This window comes from Pongo abelii, chromosome 18 (assembly GCF_028885655.2).
Source record: "Pongo abelii isolate AG06213 chromosome 18, NHGRI_mPonAbe1-v2.0_pri, whole genome shotgun sequence".
Lineage (NCBI taxonomy): Eukaryota > Metazoa > Chordata > Mammalia > Primates > Hominidae > Pongo > Pongo abelii.
Genome location: NC_072003.2, coordinates 17031714 through 17048723, shown reverse-complemented (window position 1 = coordinate 17048723; position 17010 = coordinate 17031714). Strand labels below are relative to the sequence as shown.

Sequence of the window (17010 nt, the reverse complement as noted above, 5' to 3'; positions counted from 1 at the left end):
GTCTCTGGCTTTCCTAGGCAGAGGTCCCTGCGGCCTTCTGCAGTGTTTGTGTCCCTGGGTACTTGAGATTAGGGAGTGGTGATGACTCTTAAAGAGCATCCTGCCTTCAAGCATCTGTTTAACAAAGCACATCTTGCACCGCCCTTAATCCATTTAACCCTGAGTTGACACAGCACATGTTTCAGAGAGCAGGGGGCTGGGGGAAAGGCCATAGATCAACAGCATCCCAAGGCAGAAGAATTTCCCTAGTCAGAACAAAATGGAGTCTCCTATGCCCACCTCTTGCTACACAGACCCAGCAATAATCTGATCTCTCCTTCCTTTCCCCACACTTCCCCCTCTTCTCTTCAACAAAACTGCCATCATCCTCATGGGCCGCTCCCAATGGTCGCTGTGTCTTTGGAGCTGTTGGGTACACCTCCCAGACAGGGCGGCTGGGCAGAGGTGTTCCTCACTTCCCAGATGGGGAGGCCGGGCAGAGGCGCTCCTCACTTCCCAGATGATGGGTGGCCGGGTAGAGGTGCTCCTCACATCCCAGACAGGGTGGCCGGGCAGAGGCGCTCCTCACATCCCAGATGATGGGTGGCCGAGTAGAGGCTCTCCTCCCCTCCCAGACGGGGAGGCCGGGCAGAGGCGCTCCTCGCCTCCCAGATGGGGCTGCCGCGCAGAGGCGCTCCTCACTTCCTCCCAGACGGGGTGGCAGCCTGGCAGAGGCGCTCCTCACCTCCCAGATGGGGCGGCCGGACAGAGGTGCTCCTCATCTCCCAGACGGGGTGGCCGGACAGAGGCGCTCCTCACTTCCCAGATGTTGGGTGGCCAGGCAGAGGCTCTCCTCTTCTCCCCGACGGTGCGGCCGGGCAGAGGTGCTCCTCACTTCCCAGACGAGGCAGCCGGGCAGAAGTGCTCCTCACTTTCCAGACAGGGTGGCCAGGTAGAGGCGCTCCTCACTTCCCAGACGGGGCGGCCGGGCAGAGGTGCTACTCACTTCCTCCCAGACAGGGTGGCGGCCGGGTAGAGGCGCTCCTCACCTCCCAGACGGGGCGGCCGGGCAGAGGTGTTGGTGGTAGGGAGGAATGGGAACAGATTGCTTAAGGGGAAAGGGATTTTTTGAGGTGGAGTGATGAAAATGTTTAGGTGGTGGTTGGATGACATTGTGAATATACTAAGTATCACTGAATTATACACTTTAACATAGTTAATTTTATGTTATGTCTATTTTCTTTTTTGTTGTTGTTGTTTTTGAGACAGAGTCCCACTCTGTTGCCCAGGCTGGAGTGCATTGGTGCAGTCTCAGCTCCCTGCAACCTCCACCTCCTGGATTCAAGCAGTTCTCCTGCCTCAGCCTTCTGAGTAGCTGGGATTAAAAGCACCCACCTGTATTTTAGTAGAGACATGGTTTCACCATGTTGGCCAGGCTGATCTGGAACTCCTGACCTCGTAATCCGCCCACCTTAGCCTCCCAAAGTGTTGGGATTACTGGTGTGAGCCACCACGCCCAGCCTCTTTTTGTCTTTACTCTTTTTTTTTTTTGAGACGGGATCTCACTCTGTTGCCCAGGCTGAAGTGCAGTGGTGCAATCTTGGCTCACTACAGCCTCAGCCTCCCTGGGCTCAGGTGATCCTCCTACCTCAGCCTTCCAAGTAGCTGAGACTGCAGGTGCAAACCACCACACCGTGCTAGTTTTCGTATTATTTGTAGAGATAGGGTTTCACCATGTTGCCCAGGCTGGTCTTGAATTCCTAGGCTCAAGCCATCTGTCCGTCTTGAGATTACAGGAGTGAGCCACAGCACTGAGCCTGTTATGTCTATTTTCAAGTAACAGAAAATAGAAAAAAAGGGATGGAACTAGTGGTCTGGATCATGACTAGCTCTTCAGATAACTTTGAGTCTCGCTGCCGAAACTCAAGCCTTATCTACATTCTCCCTGTACCATTACTCACTTCCTAGTTGTTTTCATTGTTTTAGCTTTCTTATTTATTTGAAGGGAAACTATAAATGGAAAATGCCATACATCAGAATGGAATCTATTTCTTTTTGTTTTTGTTTGAGATATCGAGTCTCACTCTGTTGCCCAGGCTGGAGTACAGTGGTGCGATCTCGGCTCACTGCAACCTGTGCCTCCTGGATTCAAGTGATTCTCCTGCATCAGACTCTCGAGTAGCTGGGATTACAAGCATGCACCAACATACCAGGGTAATTTTGTATTTTTAGTAGAGATGGGGTTTCACCATTGAGGATGCTCTCAAACTCCTGGCCTCAAGTGATCCACCTGCCTTGGCCTCCCAAAGTGCTGGAACTGTAGGTGTGAGCCACAGCACCCGGCCCAAAATGGAATCTTAAAAATAAATACCACGGCCAGATGCAGTGACTCACGCCTGTAATTCCAGCACTTTGAGAGGCTGAGGCGGGTGGATTGCTTGCGGTCAGGAGTACAAGACCAGCCTGGCCAACATGGCGAAACCTCATCTCTACTAAAAATACAAAAATATTAGCCAGGTGTAGTGGCGGGCACCTGTAATCTCAGCTACTCAGGAGGCTGAGGCAGGAGAATTACTTGAACCCGAGGTGGAGGTTGCAGTAAGCCAAGAACACGCCATTGCACTCCAGCCTAGGCAATAGGAGTAAAACTCTGTCTCAAAAAAAACAAACAAAAATATCAAAAAACAAACAAACCCACACTCCAAAAACAAACAATAAATAAATAATATAAAAATAAAACACTACAGTCCTTATGTTATTGCTTTGTTTCAAAATCTGGTAAGATTGCCCTGAGGGACCTGAGGTTTTTAATTGCAGGGGTTTTTTTTAATATCTTTAGAAGTGGTTGGTTAAGTAAAATTTTTTTTTTTTTTTTTTTTTTTAGACTGGTTTTGCCCTGTTACACAGGCTGGAGTGCTGTGGCTCGATCACAGCTCACTGCAGCCTCAACCTCCTGAGCTTCAAGCGATCCTCCCACCTCAGCCTCCCAAGTAGCTGGGATCACAGATGTGTGCCACCACGCCTGGCCAATGTTAAAAAATCCTTTAACTTTTTTGTAGAGATGCACTCCTGGCCTCAAGCGATCCTCCTTCTGGTCCCTACCCCCAGCCCCTTTCTGATAAACATTTACATTGTTTATTATCTGATGCCATTTCTGTCTTCTTCCTTGTCGTCCAGACATCAAAGAATTAGGTTTCTTCAGGGTTTTCTTTTTCAAGTGCTCAGTGTTAAAGATCACTCACATTAGGGCCGGACACTATGCCTCATGCCTGTAATCCCAGCACTTTGGGAGGCCGAGGCGGGCAGACTACTTGAGGTGGGGAGTTTGAGACCAGCCTGGCCAACTTGGTGAAACCCCACCTCTACTGAAAAAAATACAAAAATTATCTGGGCGTGGTGGTGCATGCCTGTAGTCCCAGCCACTTGGGAGGCTGAGGCATGAGAATCGCTTGAACCCAGGAGGCAGAGGTTGTAGTGAGCCAAGATCACACCACCACACTCTAACCTGGGTGACAGAGCGAGACTCTGACTCAAAAAATAAATAAAATAAATGTCACTTACATTAGATATACCCAAGGGGTTGTCTATAGAGAGTTGGGAGCAGTAGTTATTGCAACAGGGGCACGGAAGTCATCTGGCTATGCCAGGATGCCCAGGGGATACTTGGGGTGTGTGGCATGGTGGTGCTGGGGACTCACCGCACAGGACGCTCTGATTGACGCACTGCCAGGAGTAGCGCTCTGTCTTGGGGCTGCAGCCGGCCTCCTCAGCTCGAGTGTAACAACAGTCGTGGCCATGGCAGCACCTGCGGATGTCACATGGGCAGGACAGCAGGTGGGTGAAGCTCTCTCCTGGCCCTCCTCTCTTGCCAGGACCATGGGTGACTGAAGACCCCCAGGGAGGCACAGCATCCTCTTATCTAAGTTTTCTTTCTTTCTTTTTTTTTTTTCTTAAGAGACAGGGTCTTTCTCTGTCACCCAGGCTGGAGTGCAGTGGCACAATCATAGCTCACGGCAGCCTTGAACTCCTGGGCTCAAGCGATCCTCCCACCTCAGTGTCCCAAGTAGCTGAGACTACAGGCACACGCCAGCATGCTCAGCTGGATTTTTTAATTTGTATTTCCTTTGAGACAGCATATCTCTCTGCTGCTCAGGCTGGAGTGCAATGGCTCAATCATCTCACTTTAGCCTTGAACTCCCGGGCTCAAATGATACTGCCACCTCAACCTCCAAAGTATGCTACTACAGGAACACAAAGTCCTTTTTTAAAGTTTTTGTAGATACGGGGTCTCACTATGTTGCCTAGGCTGGTCTCGAACTCCCAGGCCCAAGCAGTCCTCCTACCTCAGCCTCCCCAAATGCTGGGATTACAGGTGGGAGCTACTGTACGCCTGGCCTTATCTAAGCTGTTTCCCTGAAAATCCCCGTCTTGGGTAATGATTCCATTGGCCCCACCATGCCCTGTCCTGCCTCCCTGGCTGTGCCCAAACTTGGTCCCTGCCTGCCTGCCTCACTGTCTGGGTCTCGAGCTCCTGTGACACGACTCCTCTCTCTTCCTGGAGTGATCCAAGCCCTGTCACTTCCTGACTTTGCCCACACTGTGCCCTCTGCCTGGGGCAACTTCATGTCTGCCCTTTGTCCCTTAGGTCTCAGCCCAGGCACAAGCCCCTACCTCCAGAGGTCATCCAGGCCTCACCAGGCTATACCCTCTCATAAAATCAGATTCCCTCCCTTCAGGGTAGGTTTATAATGAAACCCTCCTTAGAGGCCAGGTGCGGTGGCACCCATCTGTAATCCCAGCACTTTGGGAGGCTGAGGTGGGATGATCACTTGAGGCCAGGGGGTCGAGACCAGCCTGGGCAACATAAGGAGACTCTTGTCTCTCTTGTCTCTATAACAAATTTAAAAATTAGCTCACCAGGCCAGGCTCCAGGGTGGGGATGGGTTCCTGGCTCTACCTCCTCCTAGCTGTGTGGTCTGGGGTAGGTCACATCACCTGTCCAAGCCTCAATGTCCTCATCTCTAAATTGGGCTGAAGTAAAGTATCTACTTCTTCGGGTTGTCATGAGGAATAACTGAGTCTCTGCACATGAAGTGCCTGGCATGGTGCTTGGCACATAGTAAGGGCTCAACTAATAACAGCTTTTGCTATTTTGAAGATGTCACTGTATGGATACCCTTCCAGAACAACCCATTTTATTTTATTTTATTTTTTCCTTCAAGACTGAGTTTCATTCTTGTCACCCAGGCTGGAGTGCAGTGGCATGATCTCAGCTCACTGCAACCTCTGCCTCCTGGGTTCAAGTGATTCTCCTGCCTCAGCCTCCCAAGTAGCTGGAATTACAGGCACGTGCCATCATGCCCAGCTAATCTTTGTATTTTACTTTGTATTTCACTGCAACCTCTGCCTCCTGGGTTCAAGTGATTCTCCTGCCTCAGCCTCCCAAGTAGCTGGAATTAGGGGCGTGTGCCATCATGCCCAGCTAATCTTTGTATTTTTACTGGAGACAGGGTTTCACCATGTTGGCCAGCCTGGTCTCGAACTTCTGACCTCAGATGATCCACGCACCTTGGCCTCCTAAAGTGCTGGGATTACAGGTGTGAGCCACCACGCCCCACCCAGAACAACCCCTTTTCTTAGTGCAGTAGGGTTGTTTCTGGAAACCAGAAGCATTTTTGGCCTGATTGGCCTGGGAACTGGTGAACGGGCAGATTGAGGATAAAGCCAAGGCCTACAATTCCTCTCACCTTACCTTTGTCCTCACTGGTGCAGGTGGTAGGAAACCCCCTTCCAAGGATCTTTTATCTCACTGGGAAGCTGGAGTTCGGGGAGGCTGGTACAGGGGGTTGCTTCAGGCCTGAGTGTGAGGGTGATGGATTGTGGTGTGGGGGAGGGGGGATAATCCTCCCTAGAGGGGAGGCTTACCCAACATGTGTCAACAGACCCCAGTTGTCTGCTCATGACTGTAATTTAAAATGCCGATTTTGCAACTCCTGGAGCTGGTGAAACACTACAGCCCCTTGGCTATTTTGCAGGAAATTTAAGGAGCTGCACATTAGTGAACATGCAGGCTGCCTTGGTGCCTGGAGCAGAGGTCACGTTCTGAAGAGAGTTTGCAGATTGGAAGCCCACAGGCCAGAGTCAGTCCATGGATGACTTTCAGGGGCACATGGTTTGTTTTTGTTCCTTTGTTTCAGAATTGAATTGGTTGCCAGCATTTTTTTTTTAAACATGGAAATTATACACGAAAATGTCTTGAGCCGGGCGCGGTGGCTTACGCCTGTAATCCCAGCAATTTGGGAGGCCAAGGCAGGTGGATCGTCTGAGGCAGGGAGTTCAAGACCAGCCTGGCCAACATGGTGAAACCCCATCTCTACTAAAAATACACAAAATTGGCCGGGCGTGGTGGCAGGCACCTGTAATCCCAGCTACTTGTAAGGCTGAGGCAGGAGAATCACTTAAACCTGGGAGGCAGAAGTTGTAGTGAGTTGAGATTGTGCCATTGCACTACAGCCTAGGCAACATAGTGAGACTCCATCTAAAACAAAACAAAAACAAACGAAAAAAAGAAAATGTCTTGAAAAATCAGATCTAGCAACAATGGGCCCACAGTCCTGCGTGACAACCACCGGCTGAGTGTGATGGACCCCTGTTGCCGGGACATCAGAAGGCCGGTTTGCCCCTGCTACACCAGGGTTACCTGTCTGTCTGCTGCTGACAACTTAGTTTGAGAACCCAGGCTTTACTGGTAAGACAGACACAGACACAACTATTTATGGTTCAAAACAGAGGGCAGTGAGTATTGTAGCTTAGGACAGTGGTTCTCCACAGAGGTGATTTAGTACCCTAGGGGACAGTGGCAATGTCTGAAGACATATTTTGGTTGTTGCAACTTGAGGAGGGTGCCATGGCATCTAGTGGGTGGAAAGCAGGGGTACTGCTCAATATCCTGCAGTGCAAACAACAGCCCCCACGACAAAGATTATCCAGCCCCAGTGTCGGTAGGGCTGAGGTTGGGAAACCGTGGATTAGGAGCACCAGCAAACTGGTCTGGAAGGAAGAGGTTAATTCCAGTGGTGGGGCTCAAGAAAGGCTCCCTGAACAGAAGAAGTCTTGCTGGTGAGCAGGCACTTGATGACTAAGCCAGGTTTCAACTGAGAGTGATTGAGGGGGAGGCATGTCAGGCAGAGAACAAACAACACAAGCAAAGGTCTAGAGGCACCTCTGATGGGTGGAGGTGGGTGAGAGTGTGAACAGTGAGATGGAGCCTGTAGTTCAAGATACATGAAGTTTGGGGTCAGATGGATTTGGGTTTGAGTTCTGACTCTACCATTCACTAGCCATGTGGCTTCAGGCTTGTCATTGGCTTGAACCTCAGTTTCATCATGTGTAAAATGGGGATAATACAGGTTATGTAGGGCCAGACTCATCTATCCCCAGTCCTCCATTTCTACTCTGTGTCCCAGCCATTCTTAACTACTGGCAGTTTGCTACATGCTTCTTGCTTTCTCTCCCCTGTCTGGCCCCTCCATGTGCAGTTCCCTCTGCCTGGAATGCTCACATTCCAGATGTGTGGATTACATCATCAAGGTGTTATAAACCCGGTGCTGACATGCTAAGACTTGTGTTTTGAAAAGATCACTCTGCCAGCAACATGGTGTTGGGCTTGTGGGAGCGGGTGCAGGGAATCTGGAGGCCAAGGGAATGATGGGGAATTCCCAGGCTCATACAAGAAGCCTGGGAGCTTCTGCCTTCACCCTAACTCCCTTCCCCATCACTTCTCTGTCCTTAAGGTACCGTGGGGGAAGGTCAGTGAGGACCCACCAGGCATGAACGGGTTGGATTCTCTCTTGGTTAATGTTCCTGCTCCCTTCTCAGCCTAGGAGCCTGGTTACTTTATAGGTCAGGGTTGAGGTGTTGTATTAGTCTGTTCTCACACTGCTCTAAAGAACTGTCCAAGACTGGGTAATTTATAAAGGAAAGAGGTTTAATTGACTCCAGTTCCGCAGGGCGGGGAGGCCTCAGGAAACTTACAATCATGGCAGAAAGGGAAGCAAACATGTCCTTCTTTATGTGGCAGCAGGAAGTAGTAGTGCTGAGCAAAGGGGGAAAAGCACCTTATAAAACCATCAGATCATGTGAGAACTCACTCACTATCACTAGAACAGCATGGGAGTATCCGCCCCCATGATTCAATTACCTCCCACAGGGTCCTTCCCACGATATGTGGGGATTATGGGAAGTACAATTCAACATGAGATTTGGGTGGGGACACAGCCAAACCATATTAGGTGTAGAGGCCAAAACCTCATAGAGGCTACTGAGAGTCTATGGGCCAGCCCTCTAGCTTCCTTAAGCCTCAGTTTCCTCACCTGTGTAGAACAGACTTTTCAGGGTCTGTGGGGGTACATGGGGTACTTTCTACAAAGTTCTTACAATAGGACCTGGTTCAATTTTATAAAAATGAAGCTCTTGGCTGGGTGCGGTGGCTCATGCCTGTAATCCCAGCACTTTGGGAGGCTGAGGCGGGCAGATCACGAGGTCAGGAGTTTGAGACTAGCCTGGCCAGTATGACGAAACCCCGTCTCTACTAAAAAATACAAAAATTAGCCAGGCGGGTGGCACCCACCTGTAGTCTCAGCTACTCAGGATGCTGAGGCAGGAGAATCACTTGAACCCGGGAGGCGGAGGTTGCAGTGAGCTGAGATCGCGCCACTGCACTCCTGCCTGGGTGACACAGAGAGACTCTGTCTCAAAAAAAAAAAATCAAGCTCTTGCTGAATACTCTCTGAATGCCTGGTACTGCAGGAGGCCCTGGGAACTCAAAGTCTCTCTTAAGAACTGACCTTGACTTTAAGGATTGCCTGATTTAGGATTTGTGGACTTTGCTGACTGGGGACATCCAACTTTTAGGGAGACATTCCTGGGAATTTTATTTGAAAGATGTGCACAAAGATTTAGCTTTTACGGGTGGATCACGAGGTCAGGAGATCGAGACCATCCTGGCTAACATGGTGACACCCCGTCTCTACTAAAAAAAAAATTAGCCGGGCATGGTGGCGGGTGCCTGTAGTCCCAGGTACTTGGGAGGCTGAGGCAGGAGAATGGCGTGAACCCGGGAGGCGAAGCTTGCAGTGAGCCGAGATCGCGCCACTGCACTCCAGCCTGGGTGACAGAGCGAGACTCTGTCTCAAAAAAAAAAAAAAAAAAAAGATTTATCTTTTAAGTAGGTCCACAGTGGCTATATTTATAAAGTGAAAAATTGGAAATAGCCTTAATGTCGAACTACAGGATATTGGTTTAATATGTGATAAGATAAATCGAGTATTATGCAGTTATTCAAGTGGAAGCAGACGGATATTTGCTGATACAGAAAAATGTTCATTATTAAGTGAAAACAATATACAAAACACTATTTGTATATCAGTAATAGGTCAGGTGTGGTGGCTCACACCTGTAATCCCAGCACTTTGGGAGGACAAGGAGGGAGGATTTCGTGATCCCGGGAGTTCCAGACTACTTTGGGCAACATGGTAAGTCCCTGTCTCTACAAAAAATACAAAAATTAGCTGGACGTGGTGGTGCACGCCTGTAGTCCCAGATACTCCGGAGGCTGAGGTGGAAGAATCACCTATGCCCGGGAGGTGAACGCTGTATTGAGCCGTCACTGTGCCACTGCACTCCATCCTGGGCAACAGAGACCCTGTCTCAAAAAAAATACACACACACACAAACACACACACAACACACACACACACACACACACATTTTAAAGCCTAAAAGCTAATATACCCCAAAATTAACAGTGGATATCTATAAGCGGCTTTTACAATTATTTTCTTATTCTACATTTTTTCCCTTTCTATTTTTTTTTACAATAAATGTGCATTTCTTTTCTGAAAAATAGCAATATATTTTATTAACCTTAAAATTATGTGATGCTATTAAAATATAAATAAAAATAATAATGAAAGGGCAGGTTTGCCAGCTCTTCCCGTCTCCCCTCTTATCTCCTGACTGGAGCCTTATCTCCTGACTGGATTCCTGATCACTCCCAATAAGGACGGACTCTTAATTCGTTTCAGTATTTACTAACCTCAAAACAAGGCAATGTAAAGATGAATAATCATACTCTGCAGGTGATCTGCATGCACGCCAAATTTTGAGATGCGTTGAAAGAGGAAGTTCTTTACCTCTCTGCCTTCAATTATTTATTCTCGTTTAACCCATTTCCTCCGTTCATTCCTGAGGGCGTTTATTTACTTTTATCTACGCATGCGCACTCCTGGCTGCTAGAGAGGGCCGCTTCGCCCGGCGGTCCCGCCTTCTGACGTCGACCATTGGCCGGCTCTGCCAGCGCGCTCCTGATTGGTGGCTGCGGGCCGGGCCCCACTGTTTCTCAAAGTTGGCGGGAAAGCGGCAGCTAGGCGGAATGGCGGCGGCTGCGGACTCGTTCTCAGGCGGCCCCGCGGGGGTGCGGCTGCCTAGGTCGCCGCCACTCAAGGTGCTGGCGGAGCAGCTGCGGCGCGACGCGGAGGGCGGCCCGGGCGCGTGGCGGCTGTCGCGGGCGGCGGCGGGCCGCGGGCCGCTGGACCTGGCGGCCGTGTGGATGCAGGGCAGGGTAGTAATGGCGGACCGCGGCGAGGCGCGGCTGCGGGACCCGAGCGGGGACTTCTCGGTCCGCGGCCTGGAGCGGGTGCCGCGCGGGCGGCCCTGTCTAGTCCCAGGTAATGCCCGGGCCTCACTGGGCGCCCTCTTCCCTGCTGTCCGCCGAGAAGTTGCCGAGGCCAGATTCGATCTCGTTCTTGACACTCGAAGCGGGGCGGGGCGGGGCGGGTCTAGCCCTCCTCCGGGCCTCTGCCCCTGCGGGTCCCCGCTTGGGTACCCTTGCTCCGGTCCCTCCTTGGTGAAGTTGATCTGATGATAAGCACCACCTGCCGTCCCTTTAACAAATACAGATTCCTGGGACTCTCCCACCCCTAGTGGGGATCTTCCGGGGAGGGACTCGGGCACCTGCATTTGTCACAAGCCCCCTCTCCCAATTGATATCCTTGTTCTCCATCAAGTTTAGGGAAATACTTTCCTGGGAAACTTCTGCTCATCCTTAACGTCTCAACTCAAATGTACCTTTCTCAGGGAAGTCCTCCCTGGCCCCTAGGAACGGGAGATCCTCCTGTACCTCTGCTTAATTGAACTGTCTTGGGCTGTAGCTCACTCATGTTTGCCTCTTCTCTCTTTTTTTTTTTTTTGAGACGGAGTCTCACTCTGTCGCCCAGGATGGGGTGCAGTGGCGCGACCTCAGCTTACTGCAGCCTCCACCTCCTGGATTGAAGCGAGTCTCATGCTTCAGCCTCCCGGGTAGCTGGGATTACAGGCATGTGCCATCACACTCGGCTAATTTTTGTATTTTTTAGCAGAGACTGGCCATGTTGGCCAGGCTGGTCTCAAACTCCTGGCCTCAAGTGATCTGCCCACCTCAGCCTCCCAAAGTGCTGGGATTACAGACGTAAGCCGCTGCGCCCTGCCTGCTTCCTCTCTTAAACCACCGATGCTCTCACTTGAGCCAGCATCAGTCTCTCCTTGAGGGCTTGCTAAAGCTGGGATGGCTGGGGCTCCACCCTCAGGGTTTCTGAGTCAGGAGGTCTAGTTGGGGCTGGAAATTTGTATTTCTAACCAGCTCCCAGGTGATGCTGATGCTGCTGGTCTGGGGACCATAATTTCGGCTTGTTAAATGTTTTATTTATTTGAGATAAGGGACTCACTATGTTGCCCAGGCTGGCCCTGAGCTCAAGCAATCCTCCTGCTTCAGCCTCCTTGGGTAGCTGGGACTACAGGCCTGCACCACCCACCACACGTGGTGTTTGAGGGCCATACTTTGAGAACCACTGGGCCAGACCAAGCTACTGGAGGGCCAGAGCTGTGTGGTCCTGACAACTGTATCCTCAGCATCTGGCCCAGTGCCTGACACGTAAGTGCTCCAAGAACCAATTGTCTTGAGTGACAGGCAGTGGGCATCCATCTCACTTGTTCCCTGGGATGTCAATTGAGCACGTGTTGTACATCAGCCCCCCATGTGCAGTGTTGGGCTGCAGCCCAGACCCAGATAAAGTCTGCTGGGAGACAGGCGGTGAGCAAATGTCCCAGAGGATTGCTGATCCCTGGGGAGCCATGAGGATGTGCAAGGTGCTGAGTGGCCCAGGGAGGCTTCTAGAGGATGTGCGGTCTAAGCTGAGGAGGTCTGAGGCTCCCTCCCCTGGGAAATCAGGCCAAGATCACTTCATTCCTAAGGGCCCTTCCTGTTCAGTCTTGGAGTCTAACTAGAGGCAGATAGGTCAGTGGTCTGGCCTGAGCTGCTTTGGACTTGGACAGGCTTAGGTCGAATTTCTGGTTCCACCCCTTCCCAGCTGAGCTACCTGGAGCACTTTTGTTAACTTTTCTGGACTTGTACTGTTTTGTAAAAAGGAGCTAATCATTCCTGCCTGTTGTGTGGATTCAATAAGTAAACAACTGCCTTAGTACTGCGCCTGGCTCACAGTGAGAGTGCAAAATATGGGGACTCGTTTACTGCCACATGCTCCTGTTCCCCCCCCACAGCCTTACCCTTCAGCCTTCCCTCTGTATGCCTGCCCTCAGCCCCAGCGTTGGTCTAGGAGAGGGTCAGCAAACTACAGGCCTCCTCTTTTCATGTGTCCTGCGAACTAAAAATGCTTTTAAAATGTTTATTTATTACTATTATTATTTTTGAGACAGAATCTCGCTCTGTCTCTCAGGCTGGAGTACAGTGACGCAGTCATGGCTCACTGCAATCTCCACCTCCTGGGTTCAAGCGATTCTCGTGCCTCAGCCTCCCGAGTAGCTGGGATTACAGGCGTGCACCACCACACCCGGCTAATTCTTGTAGTTCTAGTAGAGATGGGGTTTCATCGTGTTGGCCAGACTGGTTGGTCTCGAGCTCCTGGCCACCTTGGCCTCCCAAAGTGCTGGGACTGCAGGCATGAGTCGTTGCACCTGGCAGGATTTCACATTTTTAAATGGTTGAAAAAAAAATCACGACATGTGAAAAGTATATGAAATTCAAGCATCAGTGTTCATAAGTTAAGTTTTATTGGAATACATTGGTAATTTACAGAATGTCTCGGGCCGCTGTCCCAACCACAGCTAGAATTTTATTTGGGACAGAGACCCTATGGCGGGAAAAGCCCAAAATATTTATCTCGCCCTTTACAGAAAAAGTTTGCCAACCCTTGGCCTTAGCCTTGGCCCAGCAAGTAACCCGTGCTGCTTGGTGTGTTGGTTTGCAGGCAGAGCACCTTGCAGGCAGGCTGGGGCAGTCTCCTATCTGGTCTCAGCCCTGGCATAAGCCTGGCATCTAGTAAATACTTCAGTGTTTGAACCCATGGGCATTGGTGAATCTGTCTGACATACCCACTGGCCTGAATGCCAGCTGGCAGGGGCCGTGTCATTTCCTCTTGTTAATTAATACTGAGTCCAGCTTGACAAAATTGAGTCACTGCCATCAGGGAGGCAGGGAGGTAAGCAGTCCACTAAAACACAAAGTAACATTGCAGGCAAGAGTGAGGTGGCGCAGAGGAGGGACAGCTGATCTAGGTTTGAGGGCTCAGGGAAGGCTTCCTGGAAGAGGCAGCCCTGAAGGATGCATTGGAGTTATCTGTAAGGACCAACCCTCCTGGGTTGCCTGGGACTGAGAGGGTCCTGGGACATGGGACTTTCAGTGTTAAAACTGGGACACTTGGGCACTCTCTGTCTGTGTGCAGTGGCAGGAGATTGTGCAGCTCCATGGAACAGCCTGTGCAAAGGCTTGAAGGCGATAGAGCCGCATGCCTTTGGGGAGCCTGGGGCAGTGGTGGAAGGTAGGAGGGCTCTATCCTGATGAGCCTCAGTGGCTGTCTGGAAGGACCTGCCTGCTTCAAGATGGCCTTGAACTCTGCTCACTGCACTGCTGCTCTAGTGCTGTTCCTCCACCGCCTCTTCCTCTGGAACATCCAGGAGTTTGTTTCCATAAACCTAAGGTGCTGAAGAGGCAGAGTTGAAGGAGAAGCTCTTCCTGCCCTCAAGCTGCTTTCTGTCTGCAGGAGAATCAGAGAAACCATGCTTACCTAGATCGCGCTTGGATCAACTGAGTTCTGGAGGCAGGAGGAGGATTCGAGAATGTTGACTGCAGTAGTGGGGTGGGGATGGTTTCTAAGGGGAGGAAGCTGGCAGGAGATGGGCTGGAGCCATTGGAATGGTCATGGCAACCGCGGGGTGGGGATGCAGGAAGGAGAGGGAGAGACAGTGGAGAGCTGCTTTGGAGTGGGAGAGGGTATGGGTAGAACCTACAGGGCCAATTTGTCCCATCGCATGCCTTTGAGTTCATCCGGCTGGCTGTGTGTGCCTTCCCAGTAGAGCTCCTGTTCCCCTCCCCTCTCCCGGTTGGAATGCCTTTGGGCTTGTTCTTCTCTTCCTGGGCCTTCAGTTGTTCTACTTCTGTGTGTTCCAACCCTACCAGCACTTTAAGCCCATTCAGAGGGGATGGCAAGTGCATTTTCAGAACTAGCCTCTGTCACAGAGGGACCCAGTTGGAATGTGGGGGGGAGTTCTGAGATACTTGAACACATCCTGCCTGGGGTTGAACAGCAGGATCAGGGGTCAGCTTGCCTGGCTTCCTTCAGTCAAAGCCCCAGGCCCCACGTGCAGTGCAATGAAAGCCTCACGAGGCAGGCAGCGGGGCTGGCACCAGGCCTGTCCTTCATGCAGCGTTTGGAGTTTTCTTTTACACAATCAGGTTTTGTGTGGTTGAGACTGGCCAAGTTTCAAGTTTTGCTTTCAAGGAGAGTCACTTCCTCAAGGGAATGGGTAGAGAGTCACAGTTAATATGTCATTAGATCATCCTGGTGGCAGCCGGCCCTTATGTGGATTTACTTGTATGTGCTGGAGGAGGTGGCAGGGATAGGTCCCAGCAGTTGGAACAATGGGGCGGGGGGCTGCCTGCCCAGCCTTTTCGGCAATGTGGAGGGAAAATTGGATTGCTTAGTAACTGTCAGAGGGTGTCTGCAGAAAGAGGATGTGTCCTGTGCACAGAAACCAGTCACATACCCTAGCATTGAGCAAGGAACGGGATTAGAGGAAAGCTGAGGTTTTCTGCCCCTGCCTCAGAGCCGCCTAATTATAACTGGCTCTGATGGGAGCATCTCCTCCATTCCTTGGGCATGGTTACATTTTACATGACAGTTTTGTTTGGTCTAGTAAAATCAGAAACCAAAGAAGATGGCCGGGTACAGTGGCTCACACCTGTAATCCCAGCACTTTGGGAGACCAAGGTGGGTGGATCACCTGAGGTCAGGAGTTCAAGACCAGCCTGGCCAACATGTGAAAACCTATCTGTACTAAAAATACAAAAATTAGCCAGGCATGGTGGCAGGCATCCCAGCTACTCAGGAGGCTGAGGCACAAGAATCGCTTAAACTCAGGATGCGGAGGTTGTAGTGAGCCGAGATTGCACCACTGCACTCCAGCCTGGGCGACAGAGCGAGGCTCTGTCTCAAAAGAAAAAAAGAACATTACTATGGGCTTTTCTTCTTTTTCTAGGAAAGTATGTGATGGTGATGGGAGTGGTTCAGGCCTGCAGCCCTGAGCCCTGCCTGCAGGCTGTGAAGATGACAGACCTTTCTGATAATCCCATCCATGAAAGTATGTGGGAGCTGGAGGTAGAAGATTTACACAGGAATATTCCTTAGATAATGTTGGAACTGTCGTTAAAAACAACCAAAATCCTGAAACTATTTAGAAGCTTATAATGATGTGGATTTCATGGACATTTTTCAATGCGTATTTTTCAAAAGTTTTTCAGAGAGCCTTGCTTTGGTTGACCAAGGAGTCCGGATGTAGGAATGTTTAAATCCTGGGATACTTCAGTGACACAGCCTCTGCTGCCCCTTGATTTGCCTGTGTTTGCTGTGAAAAGCAGATGCTTGTGTTTCTTTTTCCTTCCTGGTGTGTGTGTGTTAATTCTCTCTCTCTCTCTGAGGCACAGAAGTCTCATGTTGCATTTTCCAAATTTTATGAGTGATGATACTTTTTCCATTACTGCTGCGTCCCTGTTTTACAATGCAAAATTAAGTACGGTCATTGCCCATGGTGATTAAAGTGTGGTTATGGGCAGGAAGACAGACTGTGTAAAAAAGGAATGACATCCTGGCTCCTCATCTTCTTCATCAGCAACTACCATAACCAGTGTGCAACTCAAATGGCATTTCCTAACGGCAGGCATGGCGGCCCCTGAAAGACAACAGCTCCCTTTCTGCTTCGGAAGACCACTCAAACATTTAGATGCAGCTCTATCCCTTTTCCTAGCTAGAGAAGGTGATACCTTCTTCCATTACTCAGAGATATTGAGACGTTTTCAGAATTTCTTGTTGAAATGAAAAGCATCAAGATAAAGGATGCCTTTCAGGCATTAGCTAAACTTCTGCTTCATAACTTTGGGCGAGACATGGTGAGCCTCCTGGTGTAGAGTTCTTTTGTCTTTGTATGGAATGACTTTTTGCAGTGATTGTTTTGAATGTTGGGTTTCTGCTGTCTGCTTAGTACCCATGCCTGAATTTTTTGAGATTGTAAATATCAAAGGAGTTAGATTATGTTCTGACATGGTTGTAGACTTTCACCTGGATTATTGATATTCTACCTCTAATAAATTTTTTAATAGGCTGTATGGTTTGTTTTTTTTTAATAGACTTTTAAGAAAACAGTGTTAGGTGTTCAGGAAAATAGAGGAGAAACTACAGTGTTCCCATATACTCCACACTCACACCCCACTCCCAGTTTTTGCAGCTGTGAACATCTTTTATTAGGATGGTACATTTGATAAACCAACATTACATTCTTATGAACTAAAGTTTAGTTTACATTAGGCTTCATTCCTTCTCTTATACATTCTGTGGATTTTGCCAAATGCATAATAACGTGTATCCACCACTACAATATCATCCAGAATAGTTTCACTGCCCTAAAAATCCTCTGGGTTCCCCTTAT

General features: G+C 50.0%; 1 protein-coding gene and 1 long non-coding RNA gene across 2 annotated transcripts; one reads left to right on the top strand and one right to left on the bottom strand.

The window, feature by feature from the left end:
- Window positions 1–1287: 1287 nt before the first annotated feature.
- On the bottom strand, window positions 1288–10391 carry LOC129050701 (uncharacterized). The gene is made up of 3 exons (XR_008514418.1): window positions 10076–10391; window positions 3678–3784; window positions 1288–1374 (listed from the first exon to the last, which is right to left on the bottom strand). It is a non-coding gene; the product is annotated as an uncharacterized LOC129050701 (long non-coding RNA).
- A 20-nt stretch (window positions 10392–10411) lies between these two features.
- Window positions 10412–16707, top strand: RMI2 (RecQ mediated genome instability 2). The gene is made up of 2 exons (XM_054533500.1): window positions 10412–10706; window positions 15568–16707. The coding sequence occupies exons 1-2, from the start codon at window positions 10412–10414 to the stop codon at window positions 15714–15716; spliced, it is 444 nt and encodes a 147-aa protein (XP_054389475.1). The 3' UTR covers window positions 15717–16707.
- The last annotated feature ends 303 nt before the right edge of the window (window positions 16708–17010 follow it).